Source organism: Moschus berezovskii, chromosome 26, assembly GCF_049115385.1.
Source record: "Moschus berezovskii isolate FMDL1 chromosome 26, NW_MosBer_1.0, whole genome shotgun sequence".
In the NCBI taxonomy this organism is placed as follows: domain Eukaryota; kingdom Metazoa; phylum Chordata; class Mammalia; order Artiodactyla; family Moschidae; genus Moschus; species Moschus berezovskii.
In genome coordinates, this window is record NC_142485.1 from 10,462,385 (window position 1) to 10,483,858 (window position 21,474).

A 21,474-nucleotide genomic window follows, 5' to 3' on the forward strand; every position below is an offset into this window, starting at 1 on the left:
TAAAATGATGGGACCAGATCCCTTGATCTTCATTTTGCGAATGTTGAGTTTTAAGCCAGCTTTTTCACTCTCCTTTTTCACTTTCATCAAGAGGCTCTTTAGTTTCTCTTTGCTTTCTGCCATAAGGGTGCTGTCATCTGCATATCCAGGGTTATTGATATTTCTCCCGGAAACCTTGATTCCAACTTGTGCTTCATTCAGCCTGGCATTTCTCATGATGTACTCTGCATATAAGTTAAATGAGCAGGGTGACAATATACAGATTGACATACTCATTTCCTGATTTGGAACCAGTCCATTTTCCATGTCCAGTTCTATCTGTTGCTTCTTGACCTGCATACAGATTTCTCAGGAGGCAAGTAAGGCCGTCTGGTATTCCCATCTCTTGAAGATTGTTCCACAGTTTGTTGTGATCCACACAGTCAAAGGCTTTAGCGTAGTCAATGAAAACGTTTTTCTGGAATTCTCTTTTTTTTCTACCAGTGGATATTGGCAGTTTGGTCTCTGCTTCCTCTGCCTTTTCTAAATCCAGGTTGAACATCTGGAAGTTCTCTGTTCATAGACTGCCGAAACCTAGTTTGGAAAATTTTGAGCATTACTTTGTTAGTGTTTGAGATCAGTGCAATTGTAAATGCTGTTTGATTGTTTTTTTCCTGGTTGTTAAATTTATTAGTACAATGTTTGTGATGCCATCCTACTATTTTTTCATGTCATATTATAAGACATACAGTGTTGTCTCATCTTTAAGTACTGTTATTTTTGATTTTTTTCTTTACTAATGTTAGTAGAGTCTTACCCATTTTATTTATTCTAACAAGAACTTGCACTTTGGTGTAGGATGCTTGGATACAGTAGCTATGTTGACCATGAAGGTGTTTTGGGTCTTCTGATGTCAGCCCTGTTAGATCTGCTAACTAATCATTCTGCAATTGTCTTCGTTTTCATTACATTCCATTTTAATGTAATTGAAATTACTTCCTACTTTGCCAATTGATTTCTTCATCCAGAATACATTCTGCTTGCTAATTTCTATCCTGGTAATTTCAGGTGTTTGCATTTATCCTTTCCTATTCTTGTAGCTCTTACTCCACATATTGGGGAACCCAGGGGAGGATCTGTCACGTTCTCATTGTCACCTCAATATGTCACAGAAGAACTAGCAACATGGCCACAGGTTAGGATAAGTAATCTACTGGATCTACTCTAAGATGGATTTTACCAAAGATGCCAGGTACCACCTGGATTCTCTACATGCCCATGCTACCCATGATGGTGTTTTGGGTCCTCTTTGTAAGCCTCTTGAGTAAAGATTCTCTGTTCATCATTCTATAACGATCTGGGTCTTCCCCAGTGAATTGCTACAGCAAATGGCTGGAGGTCACTATGGAGGGGAATCACTGAGGAAATTGCTGCTTTATATCCTTACTGGGGCTACTGTAGGATCTCAACCTCAACTTGAACAATGAGCTCTGGCTCTGAAACTGGCTTGGTTGCATAAATTTAGCAAGGAATTGTGAATTTCCATTAGTAATATTTGGCAACAGCCCTTTGTTCACCTCTTGTTAGTTTTCAGCTACATACATTAAGGACTCTCATCATTGACCACCCAGATCTCTCTTAACCACAGCTTCTTGACCTCAGCTATTTTGGAATTCAGCAATCCCTAGTGATGTTGAATGCCCAACTCCATAATGGTACTTCCAACCATCAACCCTAGTCTATAGAAGAAAGCTACCACTGAGATTTTCAGCAATGTTGGAATCTCCTTGGAAATGCATTTCTTCATTGCTTTAGTGAAAGGGGTGCACTCTGGGCCACTCAAATAATTAGGTGCTAGTTTTTGTATTAAAATATGGCCACTACTCAACTTTTGACTCTTCCTGTATTACTCCATTAAGGTAGTTCTGGCATAACAACCTCATTTATTATAGCCCAGATTGTTTCCCATCTTCAAGGCTCCACCCAGCAAATCAAGGCTGGCCTTAGGTTATCTTGGATGAAAGGATGCTAGCATTCATTCAGTCATATCCAACCCTTTGCGGTCTCATGGACTGTAGCTCACCAGGCTCCTCTGTCCAGGGTGTTTTCCAGGCAAGAATACTGGAGTGGGTTACCATTCCCTTCTCCAGATGATCCTCCCAACCGAGGGATCGAACTTGCTTCTCTTGGACCTCCTGCATTGCAGGCAGATTCTTGACCAATGAGCCACCTGGGAAGTCCCCTAGTATGAAAGTTGCTCAGTCGTCTCCAACTCTTTGTGACCCCATGGACTGTATAGTCCATGGAATTCTCCAAGCTAGAATACTGGGGTGGGTAGTTTTTGCTTCTCCAGGGTATCTTCCTAACCCAGGGGTTGAACCCAGGTCTCCTTCATTGCAAGCAGATTCTTTACCAGCTGAGCAACAAGGGAAGTCCCTTACCAAGGCATTAAGTCTTAATTCACTAGACAACATCCCCCTATCAGTAAACTCTACCTTACCTAGACTTATATTTTAGTATCTTGGGGCCAACATCCATCTCTCCCTGGCATGTTCTCCACATTCTTGCCCATACATATCAGCAAATTCTACAATTCAAAGAAATAACCTCTTTATTCCAATAGCAGAGAGTATGTCTTCACTTGGGCGGTATTTAGACTTGACACTAACTGGTACCAACAAGGGAAGGCAGAGACAGATCTTGAGAAGAAGAGGCATCCTCTTGTGAGACATCCAACTCATGTTAAGTCTCTGTGGTCCACATACAATGTGATGCTCTGCTCCACCAGGAGGCGGGCAGTAACTTCACAGTTCAGGGGCTTCTGAGGAATCTGGAGGTTTAAGTTTCTCAAGTGCATCTATTCAAATGTGCCAAGTCCAGAAATGAGTACATGAGTAGCTATTACTATTACTATGTGGCCAGCATGAAATACACTTTCAGAATCATATATATAAAATATATATATAAATATATATTCATATATATATAAAATTTTGCCTATTTATTATTTTTGGCTTCGCTAGGGCTTCATTGCTGCACGCAAGTTTTCTCTAGCTGCAGTGCACAGGCTTAGTTGCCCTGTGGCATGTGGATTCTTCCTGAACCAGTGAAGGAAACTGTCTTTTGCTTTGGCAAGTGGATTCTTCACCACTGAGCCATCAGGGAAGCTCCAGAATCCTGAGTAGCTGCTTCCTAGGACAATTTCTGATTCAGCTAATGTGCTTTGAGTTTCCCCAGAAAGAGACTCTGAAACAAGGATTGTCGTTGTGGGGGTTTAGTCGCTAAACTGTGCTCAACTCTTTTGCGACTGTATTCCACCAGGCTCCTCTGTCCATGGGATTTCCCAGACAAGCATACCGGAGTGAGTTGTCACTTCCTTCTCCAGGGGATGTTCCCAACCCGGCGATCAAACGCACAGCTCCTGCATTGGCAGGCAGACTCTTTACCACTGAGCCACCTGGAAAGCCTGCAATAGGATGCATATTAGTAATTTATTTGGAAGGTGTATTATTTCCCTACTGATGCTGTTACAAATAACCACAAATTTAGTGGTCAAACTTAAAATGACACAAACCAATTTTCTCATACTTTCTATAGGTCAGAATTTCAGATAGATAAGCTAGGTCAGGTTATTTGCTTACAGTCTCACAAGTGTAAAACCACAATTTGGAGAATAAGCTTCCTGTTGCTTTGGTAGCCATCAGCCAAGGACTAGTCTCTTCTCCAAGAAAATACCAACATTTCTCTTATTCTTCCATGTGCCTTCCTCCAGCAGTAGCAGTTTGAGTCCCTCTCACTTTCCAAGACTTTTTGAGTCCCTTTCAGTAACAGCTGTCTGATTTCACCTGGAGAATATTCTGTTTTTGAGGGCTCATATGCTTAGCCCAAACCCACCCAGATAATCCAGAATAATGTCCCTTCTTTAAGGTCCATAAGCTTAATTACTTCTGCAAATTACCTTCTGCCATGTAATATGCATACCCACAAATTCCAGGGATTTGAGAGCAGATGTATTTGAAGGTTCATTCTGCTTACACCAAAGCACTGGCAAGGGATATTAGGGAAGGGAAGCGAGTCAACACATGTAAATTTGTGACCTGGTTATGGCTCTTGTAGATAAAGCTAAATCTCACAGTATCATTCCATTGTATACCACATCTCTTTTATCCAGTTCTCTGTCGATGGACATATGTACATTACTTCCACTCTTTGGCTATTGTAAACAGGGCTGCGGTAAACATTGGAGTGCATGTATCTTTTTAAATTACGGTTCCCCCTGGATATATGCCCAGCAGTGGGATAGTAATACCCTGGAATATTACTCAGCCATTGAAAAGAATGAAATAATGCCATTTGCAGCAACATGGATGGACCTAGAGATTGTAATGCTGAGTGAAGTAAGTCAAACATAGAAGATGAAATATCATATGACATTCCTGATATGTAGAACCTAAAAAGAAATGATACAAATGAACTTACAGACAAAAGAGAAAGAGACTCACCGACTTAGAGAACCAACTTATGGTTGTCAGTACACACCACTATATTTAAAGCGAATAACCAACAAGGAGCTACTGTATAGCCCGTGGAGCTTTGCTCAATGTTATGTGGCAGCTTGGATGGGAGGGGCATTTGGGGAGAATGGATATTTTATATATAGCTGAATCCCTTCACTGGTCACCTGAACCTATCACAATATTGCTAATTGGCTATAATCCAGTACAAAATAAAAAGTTAAAATCAGAAATGTCCCATAACTACCTCTGGGAAATGATACAGAGTTGGGGACAGAAAACATTTTTTGTAAAGGATGAAACAGCAAATCGTTTCAGTTTTGTAGAGATGCTATGCCATATGGTCTCTGTTGCTACTATTCAACTCCACTGTTATAGCACAAAAACAGTCGTAGACAACATGTCAACATATAAGCATGGCTTCTTTCCAATAAAGTACCATTTACAGAAGTGAAGGGCAGCTGAATTTGGTCCATTGGCTATAGGTTGGAGAACTCAGACGCAGAGCATGCTTTAGAGAATTTCCTCATGCAGAGCAAACAATTGGGGACGTTATCCACAATCCTAATTATCTGAGGGCTGATTGCTAGTCCTGAGTACATTAAGTTCTCCTTGATAACTGCCCAAGCATTCTACTCTACTGAGCACAGAACAAACACCACAACACAAAGTATCAGGTACATGAAGCAAAAACATGCTGCAGGAATAATCAGTGCCAAGGAAATACGGTAGAGCACTGTCAGCATATGCTATAGTTACCAGTCTATCTACAGCCTGCATTGTGGAAACTCACAGTGTGTAGATTTAGCCCTAGATTATGCTGCTTCATTTTATCTTACGTTAAAAATAATCAGATTTGTCAAGTTCAGTTCAGTTCAGTCGCTCAGTCGTGTCCGACTCTCCGCGACCCCATGAATCACAGCACGCCAGGCCTCCCTGTCCATCACCAACTCCCGGAGTACACTCAAACTCATGTCCACAGAGTCGGTGATGCCATCCAGCCATCTCATTCTCTGTCGTCCCCTTCTCCTCCCGCCCCCAACCTTTCCCAGCATCAGAGTCCTTTCCAGTGAGTCAACTCGTCTCATGAGGTGGCCAAAGTATTGGAGTTTCAGCCTTAGCATCAGTCCCTCCAATGAACATCCAGGATTGATCTCCTTTAGAATGGACTGGTTGGATCTCCTTGCAGTATAAGGGACTCTCAAGAGTCTTCTCCAACACCACAGTTCAAAAGCATCGATTCTTCGGTGATCAGCTTTCTTCACAGTCCAACTCTCACATCCATACATGACCACGGGAAAAACCATTGCCTTGACTAGACGGACCTTGGTCGGCAAAGTAATGTCTCTGCTTTTTAATATACTATCAAGGTTGGTCATAACTTTCCTTCCAAGGAGCAAGCGTCTTTTAATTTCATGGCTGCAATCAGCATCTGCAGTGATTTTGGAGCCCAAGAAAACAAAGTCTGACACTGTTTCCACTGTTTTTCCATCTATTTCCCATGAAGTGATGGGACCAGATGCCATGATCTTTGTTTTCTGAATGTTGAGCTTCAAGCCAACCTTTTCACTCTCCTCTTTCACTTTCATCAAGAGGCTTTTGAGTTCCTCTTCACTTTCTGCCATAAGGGTAGTGTCATCTGCATATCTGAGGTTATTGATATTTCTCCCAGCAATCTTGATTCCAGCTTGTGCTTCTTCCAGCCCAGCGTTCCTCATGATGTGCTCTGCATATAAGTTAAATAAGCAAGGTGACAATATACAACCTTGACGTACACCTTTTCCTATTTGGAACCAGTCTGTTGTTCCATGTACAGTTCTGACTGTTGCTTCCTGACCTGCATACAGGTTTCTCAAGAGGCAGGTCAGGTGGTCTGGGATTCCCATCTCTTTCAGAATGTTCCACAGTTTATTGTGATCCACGCAGTCAAAGGCTTTGGCATAGTCAATGAAGCAGAAATAGATGTTTTTCTGAAACTCTCTTGCTTTCTCCATGATCCAGCGGATGTTGGCAATTTGATCTCTGGTGCCTCTGCCTTTTCTAAAACCTGCTTGAACATCTGGGAGTTCACGGTTTACATACTGCTGAAGCCTGGCTTGGAGAATTTTGAGCATGACTTTACTAGCGTGTGAGATGAGTGCAATTGTGCGGTAGTTTGAGCATTCTTTGGCATTGCCTTTCTTTGGGATTGGAATGAAGACTGACCTCTTCCAGTCCTGTGGCCACTGCTGAGTTTTCCAAATCTGCTGGCATATTGAGTGCAGCACTTTCACAGCATCATCTTTCAAGACTTGAAATAGCTCAACTGGAATTCCATCACCTCCACTAGCTTTGTTAGTAGTGATGCTTTCTAAGGCCCACTTGACTTCACATTCCAAGATGTCTGGCTCTAGGTCAGTGATCACATTATCGTGACTATCTTGGTCGTGAAGATCTTTTTTGTACAGTTCTTCTGTGTATTCCTGCCACCTCTTCTTAATATCTTCTGCTTCTGTTAGGTCCATACCATTTCTGTCCTTTATCGAGCCCATCTTTGCATGAAAATTTCCCTTGGAATCTCTAATTTTCTTGAAGAGGTCTCTTGTTTTTCCTATTCTGTTGTTTTCCTCTATTTCTTTGCATTGATCACTGAGGAAGGCTTTCTTATCTCTCCTTGCTATTCTTTGTAACTGGCACATATTCAGGGGTAGGTCAATGCAAGATGTGAACAGTGCTATTTGTCAAAAAACTAAGATGGAAAATGTGAAATAGTCAGAAAACATATATACATACACACACACACATGCAGACATATAAGGAAATGGTAGACGGTTAAGAGAATTTGTAAGGATTTAAGTTACATAAATGAGTAGTGGTTAGCTATTTATGTTGGTGGACGAGAAAGTCATATAGCTGCTGGAGGAGTAATCATGAAGAAACTTTATTTTATTTAAATAGGGGGGATTGTTAAATATTAGAAAATAATGATACTATAACAAACTAAATATCTGGTCTTGTCAGTTGAGAACAGTGTTAATTGCACATTTGGTTGATGGAGATATAGTATAATAGATTCCATATTTATCTTTAGAAGGATTATAAAGAACAAATTTTGATCATCCTGAAACCTGGAAATACAGGAATATTCGAGAATAATTAAGAAAAACCCATTATAATGTTTAGACATTCTCGCAGTGACAAAAGACAGAAAAACTCTGGACCAAATTCAGAAGTTTATAAAGAAAACAGAGACTGAAGTCATAAGATTTAGGCTAAAAGAGATTTCATTTAGTATACATACTCAAAAATTCTCTGCTGGCATAACTGGGAATGGTGTGTACAAACCCAGATTTCATGACTACTCATCTTCTCAGTTGAAGAGGTATGTGGAAGTGATTCATACATCTTAATTTATCCTCATTTTATATCTTAATTCTACTGAAGACTTAGTTGCATGTATTATTCCATATACTATTCCATATTATTGCTTATTCAGTTCAGTTCAGTTCAGTCGCTCAGTCGTGTCCGACTCTCCGCGACCCCATGAATCACAGCACGCCAGGCCTCCCTGTCCATCACCAGCTCCTGGAGTTCACTCAAACTCATGGTTGCCTATTAGAAACATACAAAATTGTGCTCAGATTTCAGTCTTAATCACTCACCTGTTCACTGCCACAGTCACATTCTTCATGAGTTTCCAAAATCCCATTACCACACACTGATTGATTTTGATAGAATGGTTTCAATATTGAAAACTTCTGAAGACACTGAGCTTCAAATGTTGAAACAAAATATCTATATTCACGCATGCTACAGTTGCTAAAAATCTTTACACCACTGGAAACTCTAAAATGAAATAATCCTGAGGTTAAAGAAACCTAGCTAATAAAACCACATCTAAACAATGCACTATATATAATGATACGAATTGTAAGATGCTCCAAACAGAAAACTAATGCTTTTTGGTGGAGACAATGTCAATCACAACTAATTTTTTAAATTTTTGCTCTTAATTGGAAGATAATTACTTTACAACATAGTGATAATTTCTGCCATTCATCAACACAAATGAGCCATAAGCACACACATGTCCCTTCCTCTTAAACTTCCCTCCCAGTTCCCTCCCAACCCACCCCTCTAGGTTGTCACAGAGCACCAGCTTTGGATTCCCTGCATTAATACAGCAAATTCCCACTGGCTATCTCTTTTACAGATGGCAATGTATATGTTTCAATCTACTCTCTCCTAACATTCTATCACAATAACTGAATTTATCCAGCTCTAAGAAAAGTCAGCCCTCTGCTTAAGCACTAGATCCTACATTCTCTCCTACATTACTGCGTGATTTTGCTCCTGTGTTCCTTATATCCAACATCATCTTTTCCTCCTCTTCTCTTTATTTTGATCAATCTATAGATATGTTGTATCTCCCATCAATAAAATCTCTCCTTTGATCATAAATCCCACTCCATAATCATGAAAAGGTCATCTATGTGTATTTTTTCCATTTTACTGCCTCCCAAAGAATTCATCAAGTTCCTTGAAAATAACCTAAAATATTGACTGGACTTGTACTGAATTTATGAACTTCTTCTGGGAAAATTAGACAGTTTATAGTAAGTCGTCTATTTCCTTAATGCTGGTACACAGACTAGTTTTCAAGATTGATCACCCTGATGAATTTTCCTATACTGTTGTTCTGATGGCACACTGACTGATTCTGCTGCCTTTACATAAGTAGTCAATCATAATATCCGCAAATAAGGACATCTACTTTCTTCTTCAAATCTTTTGTTCTTTTTTCCCCCCTCAAAATAATAGCCAAAGCGACCAGTACTATGTCATATTTTCAAGGGTGATCTTGCTTTGAACAACAGATACAACAACCATATGAACAGCAAAAGTATCTGTGTGAATACAACATTTCATAGCCCTCATAAATCTTTACATTTTTCCTCGAATTCCCTTTAGTGAATATTTCATTACTATGAGATCCACCACTTTCTGGAGTCTTGTGTCACATGGACAAATTCACTAGTGATTTCTCCTCGTACACAACATTCCTTCCCAATTTTTGATGTGGGATTAAGTATAAAAAGTAAATTCATCACGTCTTGTAACCAACTGCACACATACATGCGTGACATTAATTTGAGTGGAAAAACAAGGCTTACACTGCTTCATGGTTCATTATGCACTTAGCTGTTGGACAGGAACACTCCTGGATGTCATCATATGCTAACCCTATTTTAAGGCCAAGTAGTTGAGCTATAATAACTGAAAATCCCTCCAATGTTATTGTGCCTGGATACTGAAATAAAGTTGAAAACCAATATATGAGAAAAAAATGAAAGCCAGTAATACATCAAAAAAGCTTTGTTCCTATACAATTTTATATTTTAATACTTTTCAATGTTGACCATATTTATACTTCATTTTGATAGAATATCCATACTAGTTAATTTATTAAAAAGCATGAGATAAGGTAAAATGTAATCAAACACATTTAACTTTCTTACTAAATCAAATCATTCAATTAACAAATATAGTTCAGTATAGACTATATGGGTCAATATGGATCAGGCACAATGATAAAAAAGATGAGCCTACTGTGCCATGTATGAAAAGAAGGGACTCTGTCCACACTTGGAGCATATTTTACAGAAGAGGGGAGAGAAAATTAGTTGGAAAGTAACAACAAACCTACCAGATATAAAGAAAGCATGAAAAGTGCTCTAAAGAAATGGAATCCTTCAGCAGAGAATTCCGAGAAGGGGTATAACTATACAGTTCAGATAGTTAGAAAAGTCTATTTGCGGCACTGATGCTTAGGAGGAGATACAAAGTTTGGGAAATGACCCACTGTTATGAATAATGGCAGCAAGCTTGTTTGGGAACCTGTTAAAAGGTTATCGTATAATGAGTGAAGTAAAGAAATGACAGGACAGAAGCTCAAGACACAGGCAAGGCCATGATAGAGAAATCTAGAGTAAGATGTCAACCCAAAAAGACTGACAGTGGTGAAGAGTAGCATTTCATATGAATGAAAGGTAAATTTCATTCCTTTCATAAAAAAATACAATTTATTTATGTAAGTAAATGTATTTATTACATTTATTTAATAATTACAAAATTTTTAGAACTTACAGATTACAAACAAAATTTTTAGAACTTCCTAGTTTTTCTATATAAAAAAAATTATCATGAGTAAAATTTAATTCATACCCTAAATAAAGATATTGCATGTGTGTATTTGCATGGTATAAAGCATGGTGACTACAGTTGATGAGACTGCATTATATACTTGAAAGCTGTCAAAAGAGTGAGTCTGAAGCATTTTCATAAAGTGATGGATATATTGGTTAATTTTTGGAATCATTCCATAACTAGTATCAAATTATCACACTGTTCAGTTCCATTCAGTCACTCAGTTGTGTCTGACTCTTTGCGACCCCATGAACCGCCCCACGCCAGGCCTCCCTGTCCATCACCAACTCCCGTAGCGTACCCAAACTCATGTCCATCGAGTCCATGATGCCATCCAACCATCTCATCGTCTGTCATCACCTTCTTCTCCTGCCCTCAATCTTTCCCAGCATCAGGGTCTTTTCAAATGAGTTAACTCTTCGCATCAGGTGGCCAAAGTATTGGAGTTTCAGCTTCAACATCAGCGCTTCCAATGAACACCCAGGACTGATCTCCTTTAGGATGGACTGGTTGGATCTCCTTGCAGTCCAAGGGACTCTCAGGAGTCTTCTCCAGCACCACAGTTCAAAAGCATCAATTTTTTGGTGATCAGCTTTCTTCACAGTCCAACTCTCACATCCATACATGACCACTGAAAAACCATAGCCTTGACTAGATGAACCTTTGTTGGCAAAATAATGTCTCTGCTTTTTAATATGCTGTCTAGGTTGGTCATAACTTTCCTTCCAAGGAGTAAGCGTCTTTTAATTTCATGGCTGCAGTCAGCATCTGCAGTGATTTTGGAACCCAAAAAAATAAAGTCTGACACTTTTCCACTGTTTCCCCATCTATTTCCCATGAAGTGATGGGACCAGATGCCATGATCTTCGTTTTCTGAATGTTGAGCTTTAAGCCAACATTTTCACTCTCCTCTTTTACTTTCATCAAGAGGCTTTTGAGTTCCTCTTCACTTTCTGCCATAAGGGTGGTATCATCTGCATATCTGAGGTTATTGATATTTCTCTCAGCAATCTTGATTCCAGCTTGTGCTTCCTCCAGCCCAGCATTTTTCATGATGTACTCTGCATATAAGTTAAATTAGCACGGTGATAATATACAGCCTTGAGGTACTCCTTTTCCTATTTGGAATCAGTCTGTTGTTCCATGTCCAGTTCTAACTGCTGCTTCCTGACCTGCATACAGGTTTCTCAAGAAGCAGGTCAGGTGGTCTGGTGTTCCCATCTCTTTCAGAATTTTCCACAGTGCACTTTAATTATATAAGTATTTTATTTGTCAATTATGTCTCAATAAAGCTAGAAAGTGAAAGAGAAAGCCTTTCAGTTATGTTTGACTCTTTACAACCCCGTGGACTATACAGTCCATGGAATTTTCCAGGCCAGAGTACTGGAGTGGGTAGCCTTTCCCTTCTCTAGCGGAATCTTCCAAACCCAGGGATCGAACACAGGTCTCCCGCACTGCAGGTGGGTTTTACCAGCTGAGCCACAGGGAAGTCCAAGAATAATGGAGTGGATAGCCTATCCCTTCTCCAGGGAATCTTCTCTATCCAGGAATCAAACAAGGGTCTCCTTCATTGCAGGTGGATTTTTTATCAACTGAGCTATCAGGGAAGCCAATAAAGCTGGGGGGTGGGGCAGGAAGAGTTGTGGGGCGTGTGTGTTTGCATGTACACAAATACAGGGGAAAAAACGGAGAAAAAAACGACTGTGGTACAATTTCAATAGAGACTTCAGTTCAGTTCAGTTCAGTCAAGTCGCTCAGTCGTGTCTGACTCTTTGCGACCCCATGAATCACAGCACGCCAGGCCTCCCTGTCCATCACCAACTCCCGGAGTTCACTCAAACTCATGTCCATCGAGTCAGTGATGACATCCAGCCATCTCATTCTCTGTTGTCCCCTTCTCCTCCCACCCCCAATCCCTCCCAGCATCAGAGTCTTTTCCAGTGAGTCAACTTGTCGCATGAGGTGGCCAAAGTATTGAAGTTTCAGCTTTAGCATCAGTCCTTCCAATGAACACCCAGGACTGATCTCCTTTAGAATGGACTGGTTGGATCTCCTTGCAGTCCAAGGGACTCTCAAGAGTCTTCTCCAACACCGCAGTTCAAAAGCATCAATTCTTCGGTGATCAGCTTTCTTCACAGTCCAACTCTCACATCCATACATGACCACGGGAAAAACCATAGCCTTGACTAGATGAACCTTTGTTGGCAAAGTAATGTCTCTGCTTTTTAATATGCTATCTAGGTTGGTCATAACTTTCCTTCCAAGGAGTAAGCGTCTTTTAATTTCCTGGCTGCAATCAGCATCCGCAGTGATTTTGGAGCCCCCCAAAAATAAAGTCTGACAATGTTTCCACTGTTTTTCCATCTATTTCCCAAGAAGTGATGGGACCAGATGCCATGATCTTTGTTTTCTGAATGTTGAGCTTCAAGCCAACCTTTTCACTCTCCTCTTTCACTTTCATCAATAGGCCATTGAGTTCCTCTTCACTTTCTGCTGTAAGGGTGGTGTCATCTGCATATCTGAGGTTATTGATATTTCTCCCAGAAATCTTGATTCCAGCTTGTGCTTCTTCCAGCCCAGCATTCCTCATGATGTACTCTGCATATAAGTTAAATAAGCAGGGTGACTCTTGCCTGGAAAATCCCATGGACGGAGGAGCCTGGTAGGCTGCAGTCCGTGGGGTCACTAAGAGTCGGACACGACTGAGCGACTTCACTTTCACTTTTCACTTTCATGCATTGGAGAAGGAAATGGCAGCCCACTCCAGTGTTCTTGCCTGGAGAATCCAAGGATGGGGGAGCCTGGTGGACTGCCCTCTATGGGGTTGCACAGAGTCGGACACGACTGAAGTGACTTAGCAGCAGCAGCAGCAGCAAGCAGGGTGACAATATACAACCTTGACGTACTCCTTTTCCTATTTGGAACCAGTCTGTTGTTCCATGTCCAGTTCTAATGTTGCTTCCTGACCTGCATACAGGTTTCTCAAGAGTCATGTCAGGTGGTCTGGTATTCCCATCTCTTTCAGAATGTTCCACAGTTTATTGTGATCCACACAGTCAAAGGCTTTGGCATAATCAATGAAGCAGAAACAGATGTTTTTCTGGAACTCTCTTGCTTTCTCATGATCCAGCGGATGTTGGCAATTTGATCTCTGGTGTTTAGAATCTATAATATAGAATATAATAGATACTTCAGGTGGTGAAGAAGTTGGAATCCACCTGGGATTAACAGAAGCTTTTAGCATTGGCCTGGAGTCTATGCTTAAAGGAAACTAAAAAGAGACAGTTTGTGTGACTTTCAGACTGAGGCCAAGTATAATGGACATGGCCAGTGGGTTCACAAGGCAACTCAGGGCAAAATCTTTACTATTTCTAGCCTGGAAAATATAAAATGTGAATATCAGGAAAATAAGACTGCCAAATACACAAGCAGAAAACTTCAGGAAGATGATTATCTGAATTCTGGCTCCCACATTTCTCCCTGATTCCTGAGACACTCATACAATTAAGCAGTCTCAAACACAACGGAAAAGCCCAGCTGAGGTCAGAGCTGCTGTCTGTGAGACTGAGTTGCTCTTCTGACTTTAACCAAGTGCACTGAAAGACAAAACAAGCAAACAAAAATCAACCCTCATCAGAGAAAAGCAACAGAATCCAGACTTCCTATGAATGGTATAATGTCCAGGATTTCAAAGAATATCATTAAAAAGGCCATGGAAACTAAATCAGGATGTGAGCAATGGCCCATAAAACTAGCCTAGAATATGTATTTTAGAAAATAAACTATCTTCAGAAATGGAAAATGTAAAGAAAAATCAATGCCTCATGACAATTCTCAGAAATATTCTGAATACAGTCCCAAATTACTCTCATACCAAGAACCAGGAATATCTTGACTCCAGTCATAAATGGCAATCAACAGAAAGCAAAACCAAGATGCATTTCCTGACAAGGATTTTAAAGCAACCTCCATAAAAATGCTCCAATGAGCTATTGTGAAAACTCTTAAAGCAAATTAAGAAATAGAAAATCTCATCAAAGAAATAGACAATATAAACGAGACAGCAAAAGAGACACAGATGTATAGAACAGTCTTTTGCACTCTGTGGGAGAGGGCGAGGGTGGGATGATTTGGGAGAATGGCATTGAAACTTGTATATTATCATATGTGAAATGAATCACCAGTCCAGGTTCGATGCATGATACAGGATGCTTGGGGCTGGTGCACTGGGATGATACAGAGGGATGATATGGGAGGGAGGTGGAAGGGGGGTTCAAGATGGGGAACACATGTATATCTGTGGCGGATTCATGTCAATGTATGGCAAAACCAATATAATATTGTAAAGTAATTAGCCTCCAATTAAAATTAAAAATAAAATAAAATAGATAATATAAAAAGAACCAAATGAAAACTTCAGAAGAGAAAAAATACAATAATAAGAAAATAAACTTCAACAGATGAATTTAGGAAAAAAACATAGATGACAGAAGGGAGTATCACTGAACTTAAAGATTGATTAGTATAACTTATCCAATCTCAAATCAGAGAGGAAATAGGTTTTAAAAAAATTAACAGAAATACAGGAGCAGTGGGACAATGACAACAACAACAAAAAACTAACATTAAGATAATTAGTGGCCCGGAAAAAGAGAAAAAGTGCATAGCTTAAATATATTTGAAGAAAAAAATGGCTGAAAATCTCCCCAATTTGGCAAAAGACACAAATCTACATATTTAATAGACTCACACAACTTCTAACAATAAACTCAAAATAATGCATGATCAGACACATCCTAATTAGATGGCCAGAGAAAAATTTTAAATATCTTGAAGTCAACCAAAGGAAAACAACAGATTGCTTACAGAGGAACAATGATTAATAAGAGTTCTCATCAGAAATAATGTCAGATAGAGAATGTAACACAATAGTTTCGAAGAGGTGAAAATGACTTTCATCCAGCAAAAATATCCTTAAAGAATGAAGATGAAATAGAGAAATTCTAAAATGAAGGAAAATTAAGAGACATATTGCCAGTAAACAAGCTTTAGAGCTATGACCAAAGGAAGCTCTTCAGACAAGAAAGAAAATGATAATAAAAGAAAGCCTGTAACATTAGTAGTGAAGAAAGAAGAACAGAAAATGCACTTACATGGGTAGACAAAATAGACGATTTTTCATTTGATTTTTTTAAAATTATGTTTCAGGGTTGAAAGCAAAAATTATGATTTAGTGTGTATACTTATTAGTACACTTAGAAGCAATATTTAAGCAAACTATACTATAAAATTTCCCATTTTACGATTATACACATAATTTCAGATATAAAATAAATATGGTATTAACATCTCTAGATTTTACTTGAAATAGTAAAATGCTGGTAAATAAACTTGTGTGTATGTGATTGTGTCAGAGTGTGTGTGTGTAATCTCGCTACAGAATGTATGAAAAATGTTTTACAGAGAGAAATACTGAAAAACACTAAAAAGAGATTGGTAGTTTCTATGAAGAGACAGGATATATTTATGTACTATACAGTATTTGTCACAACTATAATTACCTAGACACAGTGGGTTAATGAGTGGATAAAGCGGTAAATAGAACTTTATTTACAATATAGGTGGTTGGCCAGATTTGGCCAATGGGTCATGCTTGTTTATTACGTCTATGATGAATAAATCAAAATAGAATATGAAAAACTAGAAAAACTGAGAATGGGAAATGGCAACAGAGGACCAAAAAAAAAGAGATAAAACAGGAAACATATACTAAGTTGACAAACTGAAATACAGATGCATCAACAATGAGATTCAGTGCAAATTGTCTAAACATACTAATTAAAAGACACAGATTGTTGAAACGGAGGAAGAACTACATGGTCCAGCTGCTGATTGGAAATTCACATAATATATAAAGACAAAATCAGTTAAGGAAACAGATTTAACATATGAACATTTATCAGAAGAAAGATGGAGAGGCTACATTAATAACAGATGAAGCTAGCTTTGGAACAAAGATTATCACGGACAAAGGATATTGCAATGATGAAAAGTTCAATAATGATCTTAAATGTTTGCATGTCAAACATAAGAGCTGAAAAAATGTGAAACTAAAATGAATACAGTTGAAAGAATAAACACACACATACATAATTCAGTTGGAGACTTCGACAATTCTCATAATTGACAAAAGCACTAGACAACAGGAAATTGTTTAAAAGACATGAAAAATATTATCACACAATGTCTATAAAATTGGCATTTATAGAACACTCAACTACAGCATGATATATGTCTTATGCAGTTTGTAATATATGTGGCTTAAACCAAGGTGTTCATGGACTTCAATAATTGCAAGGTTTCTACCCATGATTGGGCTTCCCTGGTGGCTCAGTGGTAAAGAATCCGCCTGCAATGCAGGAGACCTGGGTTCAATCCCTGGGTGGAAAAGATCCCCTGGAGAAGAAAATGCCAACCCACTCAAATATTCTTGCCTGGGAAATCCCATGGACAGAGGAGTCTGGCGGGCTACATACAGTGCATGGGGTCACAAGAGTCAGACACTACTTAGCAACTAAACCACCACTACCCATGATATGCAGTAGCACAATTTTATGCCCTGGAAAAAGTTAAGCCAATTGCTCAAGGTTGGGAAAAAGGATTAAAAAGAAAAGGAAAAAGTTAAAAACAGAAAAAAAAAAAAATAGAGGATGAGTCAAAATGCTCTCATACATACTTAATAAAGTTCTACAAAGAAAAGGGAAACAAAAATATGATCAAGTAAACAATACAATAAAATTTCTCAGGACAGAAGTAAAATAGTACCCAGATTGAAAGTGCTTTAATATAACAAGCATGTTGGATGATAAAAGATACCATGGAAGGATAAAAAGATCATAAATGTTTCCATGAAGAAATAAGCTATTAGGATGTTGAATCCTGATTTCAATATAGGTAGTCAATAGATAATGCCTAATTTTGAAGCATCACTATGAACAAAGCTAGTGGAGATGATGGATTTCCAGTTGGACTACTTCAAATCCTAAAAGATGATGCTGTGAAAGTGCTGCACTCAATACGCCAGCAAATTCGGAAAACTCAGCAGTGGCCACAAGACTGGAAACGGTCAGTTTTCATTCCAATCCCAAAGAGAAGCAATGCCAAAGAATGCTCACATTACCACACAATTGTACTCATCTCACATGCTAGCAAAGTAATGCTTAAACTTCTCCAAGCCAAGCTTCAACAATATGTGAACCATTAACTTACAGTTGTTAAAGCCGAATTTAGAAAAGGCAGAGGAACCAGAGATCAAATTGCCAACATCTGGTGGATTATTGAAAAAGTGAGAGAGTTTCGGAAAAACATCTACTTCTGCTTTATGGACTATGCCAAAGCCTTTGACTGTGTGGATCACAACAACCTGTTGAAAACTCTTCAAGAGATGGGAATACCAGACCACCTGACCTGCCTCCTGAGAAATCTGCACGCAGATTAAGAAGGACCAGAACTGGACATGGAACAATGGACTGGTTCCAAATTGGGAAAGGAGTACGTCAAGGCTGTATATTATCACCCTGCTTATTTAACTTATATGCAGAGTATATCATGAGGAACGCTGGGCTGGATGAATCACAAGATGCAATCAAGATTGCTGGGAGAAATATCAATAACCTTAGATATGCAGATGACACCATCCTTATGGCAGAAAGTGAAGAAGAATTAAAGAGCCTCTTGATGAGAGTGAAAGAGGCGAGGGAAAAAGTTGGCTTAAAATTCAACATTCAGAAAACTAAGATCATGGCATTTGGTCCCATCACTTCATGGCAAATAGAAGGGGAAACAATGGAAACAGTGACAGACTTTATTTCTGGGGGCTCCAAAATCACTGCAGATGGTGACTACAGCCATGAAACTAAAAGACACTTGTTCCTTGAAAGAAAAGTTATGACCAACCTAGACAGCATATTAAAAAGTAGAGACATTACTTTGTCAACAAAGGTCCACCTAGTCAAGGTTATGGTTTTTCCAGTGGTCATGTATGGATGTGAGAGGTGGACTATAAAGAAAGTTGAGTGCCGAAGAATTGATGCTTTTGAATTGTGGTGCTGGAGAAGACTCTTGAGAGTCCCTTGAACAGCTAGGATATCCAACCAATCCATCCTAAAACATATCAGTCCTGAATATTCATTGGAAGAACTGATGCTTAAGCTGAAACTCCAATACTTTGGCCACCTGATGAAAGAAGAGCTGACTCATTTGAAAAGACCCCGATGCTGTGAAAGATTGAAGACAGGAGGAGAAGGGGATGGCAGAGGATGAGATGGTTGGATGGCATCACCGACTCAATGGACATGAGTTTGAATAAACTCTGGGAGTTGGTGTTGGATAGGGAGGTCTGGCATGCTTCAGTCCATGGGGTTGCAAAGAATAGGACATGACTGCGTGACTGAACTGAACTGAAATTTGAATACTCAAGGAATTTATTGGTCATATTACTCAGAAATATAGAACAAAAGAATGAACAAACTATTTCTACACATATAAACATGAATAACTATCAAAGACGTAGTTTTGAGCAAATATGTTGGCGACAAATGCATTAAGAACACATACAAATTAACCAGTGAGTAGAAGCACAAGCTGGAATCAAGATTCCTGGGAGAAATATCAATAACCTCAGATATGCAGATGACACCACCCTTATGGCAGAAAGTGAAGAGGAACTAAAAAGTCTCTTGATGAAAGTGAAAGAGGAGAGGGAAAAAGTTGGCTTGAAGCTCAACATTCAGAAAACGAAGATCATGGCATCTGGTCCCATCACTTCATGGGAAATAGATTTGGAAACAGTGGAAAGAGTGAGAGACTTTATTTTTTGGGGCTCTAAAATCACTGTGGATGCTGATTGCACCATGAAATTAAAAGACACTTACTCCTTGGAAGGAAAGTTATGACCAACCTAGACAGCATGTTAAAAAGCAGAGAAATTACTTTGCCAACAAAGGTCCGTCTAGTCAAGGCTCTTGAGAGTCCCTTGGACTGCAAGGAGATCCAACCAGTCCATTCTAAAGGAGATCAGTCCTGGGTGTTCACTGGAGGGACTGATGCTAAAGCTGAAACTCCAATACTTTGGCCACCTCATGTGACGAGTTGACTCACAGGAAAAGACTCTGATGCTGAGAGGGATTGGGGGCAGGAGGAGAAGGGGACGACAGAGAATGAGATGGCTGGATGGCATCACCGACTCGATGGACATGAGTTTGAGTGAACTCCGGGAGTTGGTGATGGACAGGGAGGCCTCACGTGCTGTGATTCAAGGGGTCGCGAGGAATCGGACACGACTGAGCGACTGAACTGAACTGAGGTGTCAAGATAGTGGTAGGGAGGATTTATGAGTCCTCTGATGTGTTGATAAGATTCTATTTTTTGACCTCTGTGATACTTATACCTATGTATGACTCGGTCAAAATCAATTGTGTTATACACTTATGACTTGTGCAATGTTCCCTATACATGATGCACTTCAATAACACTTTTATTTAAAAGGAAATATACACTAAGTTATATGCCAGGAGGGAAAGTTTAAAAACCAAAGGAAGAGGATTCAAGAAGTGTAGATTATGCAAAGAACTGATTTAATGGTTTACAGTAGTCTTGTAAAACCATTTTTATTTGTAATAAGAATATTTGCTTTATTTGATAAGATACAATTTTGAAAGAAAAAGTAAGTAGTAGAGTTGTATGCTTCAACTTGTATACATCTTTTAACAAGCTATTCAAAATAGTTCTGAAATGATATATAAAGAACAAAGCAAAACAATAATACATAGTTAATGGTTACATGTATTTGTAACAATAGTATAAAATATGCAAAAACTAGCAAATATGAAGTCATCCCTTCTATTATTTCCTGAATTTGAAGGAGACGTAGCAGAAGGCTGTAACTTTTCCCTAAGGTTTTATGTCCTTAGGAAATCTGATGCTATTATCCTTTATGCCAGACTGGTGAAGAGGTATATTCATATCTCTTTGTATCATTTCCCTATGTTTGAAATTTATAATTAAATAAACTGAGATTAAAATCATTCTGTCCCAACAAAATAATAATAAATACAGACATAGAGAAAAAATCATGTTTACTTCACTAGTAAAATAATATTTATAAAACACAATATAAAGTTTAGAAAAAATTAGTCACAGAGAGGACACAAATTACATACCACAGCAACATCTGCATCATAGCTTCTATTGCATATTGTGCCAGGAAATGTTGCTCCCACATATTTAGGTTGTTTCCTGTAACTACATCATTATAATGTTTCATTTTTTATTAGCATGGTCATTCAGAACAATTCACAAGCTTATTTATTAAGTTAAATCTCCCATAAAATTTAAAATAAGTTTTCAAACATACTATTTTTAATCTGAATAATACCTAATATATTATACAAAATGCTCAAATTTTTGAAAACTATAATTCACCTTAATACCAATTTTTTTCTTAACCTAAGTCCTTGACTTGGTATAATTTTATTATCTCAAATTCTGCTCAGTTTCCCTTATTCAGCAATTCATTGTTTTGGTCAGTAAAAATTAAAAGGAATTTTTAATTTATGGAAAATAATTCTTGTCATCTAAATATAAGTGCTTTTTAAAATTATAGACAGGCATTTCTTCAGTCATGTCCTACTCTTTGTGACCACATAGACTGTAGCCCACCAGGCTCCTCCATGGAATTCTCCACAAGAATACTGAAGTGGAGAGCCATTCCCTTCTCCAAAGATCTTCCCAACTC

At 38.8% G+C, this 21,474-nt stretch overlaps 1 protein-coding gene across 1 annotated transcript in view; it reads right to left on the reverse strand.

Moving 5' to 3' along the window:
• Positions 1-21,474, reverse strand: part of ADAM18 (ADAM metallopeptidase domain 18) — a 97,417-nt gene that overhangs the window by 53,483 nt on the left and 22,460 nt on the right. The window contains exons 10-12 of the mRNA XM_088832682.1: positions 20,900-20,981; positions 9,647-9,783; positions 8,135-8,318 (exon numbers count right to left, since the gene is read on the reverse strand). Coding sequence (XP_088688808.1) covers positions 8,135-8,318; positions 9,647-9,783; positions 20,900-20,981 — 403 coding nt within the window. The remainder of the gene's footprint in view (positions 1-8,134; positions 8,319-9,646; positions 9,784-20,899; positions 20,982-21,474) is intronic.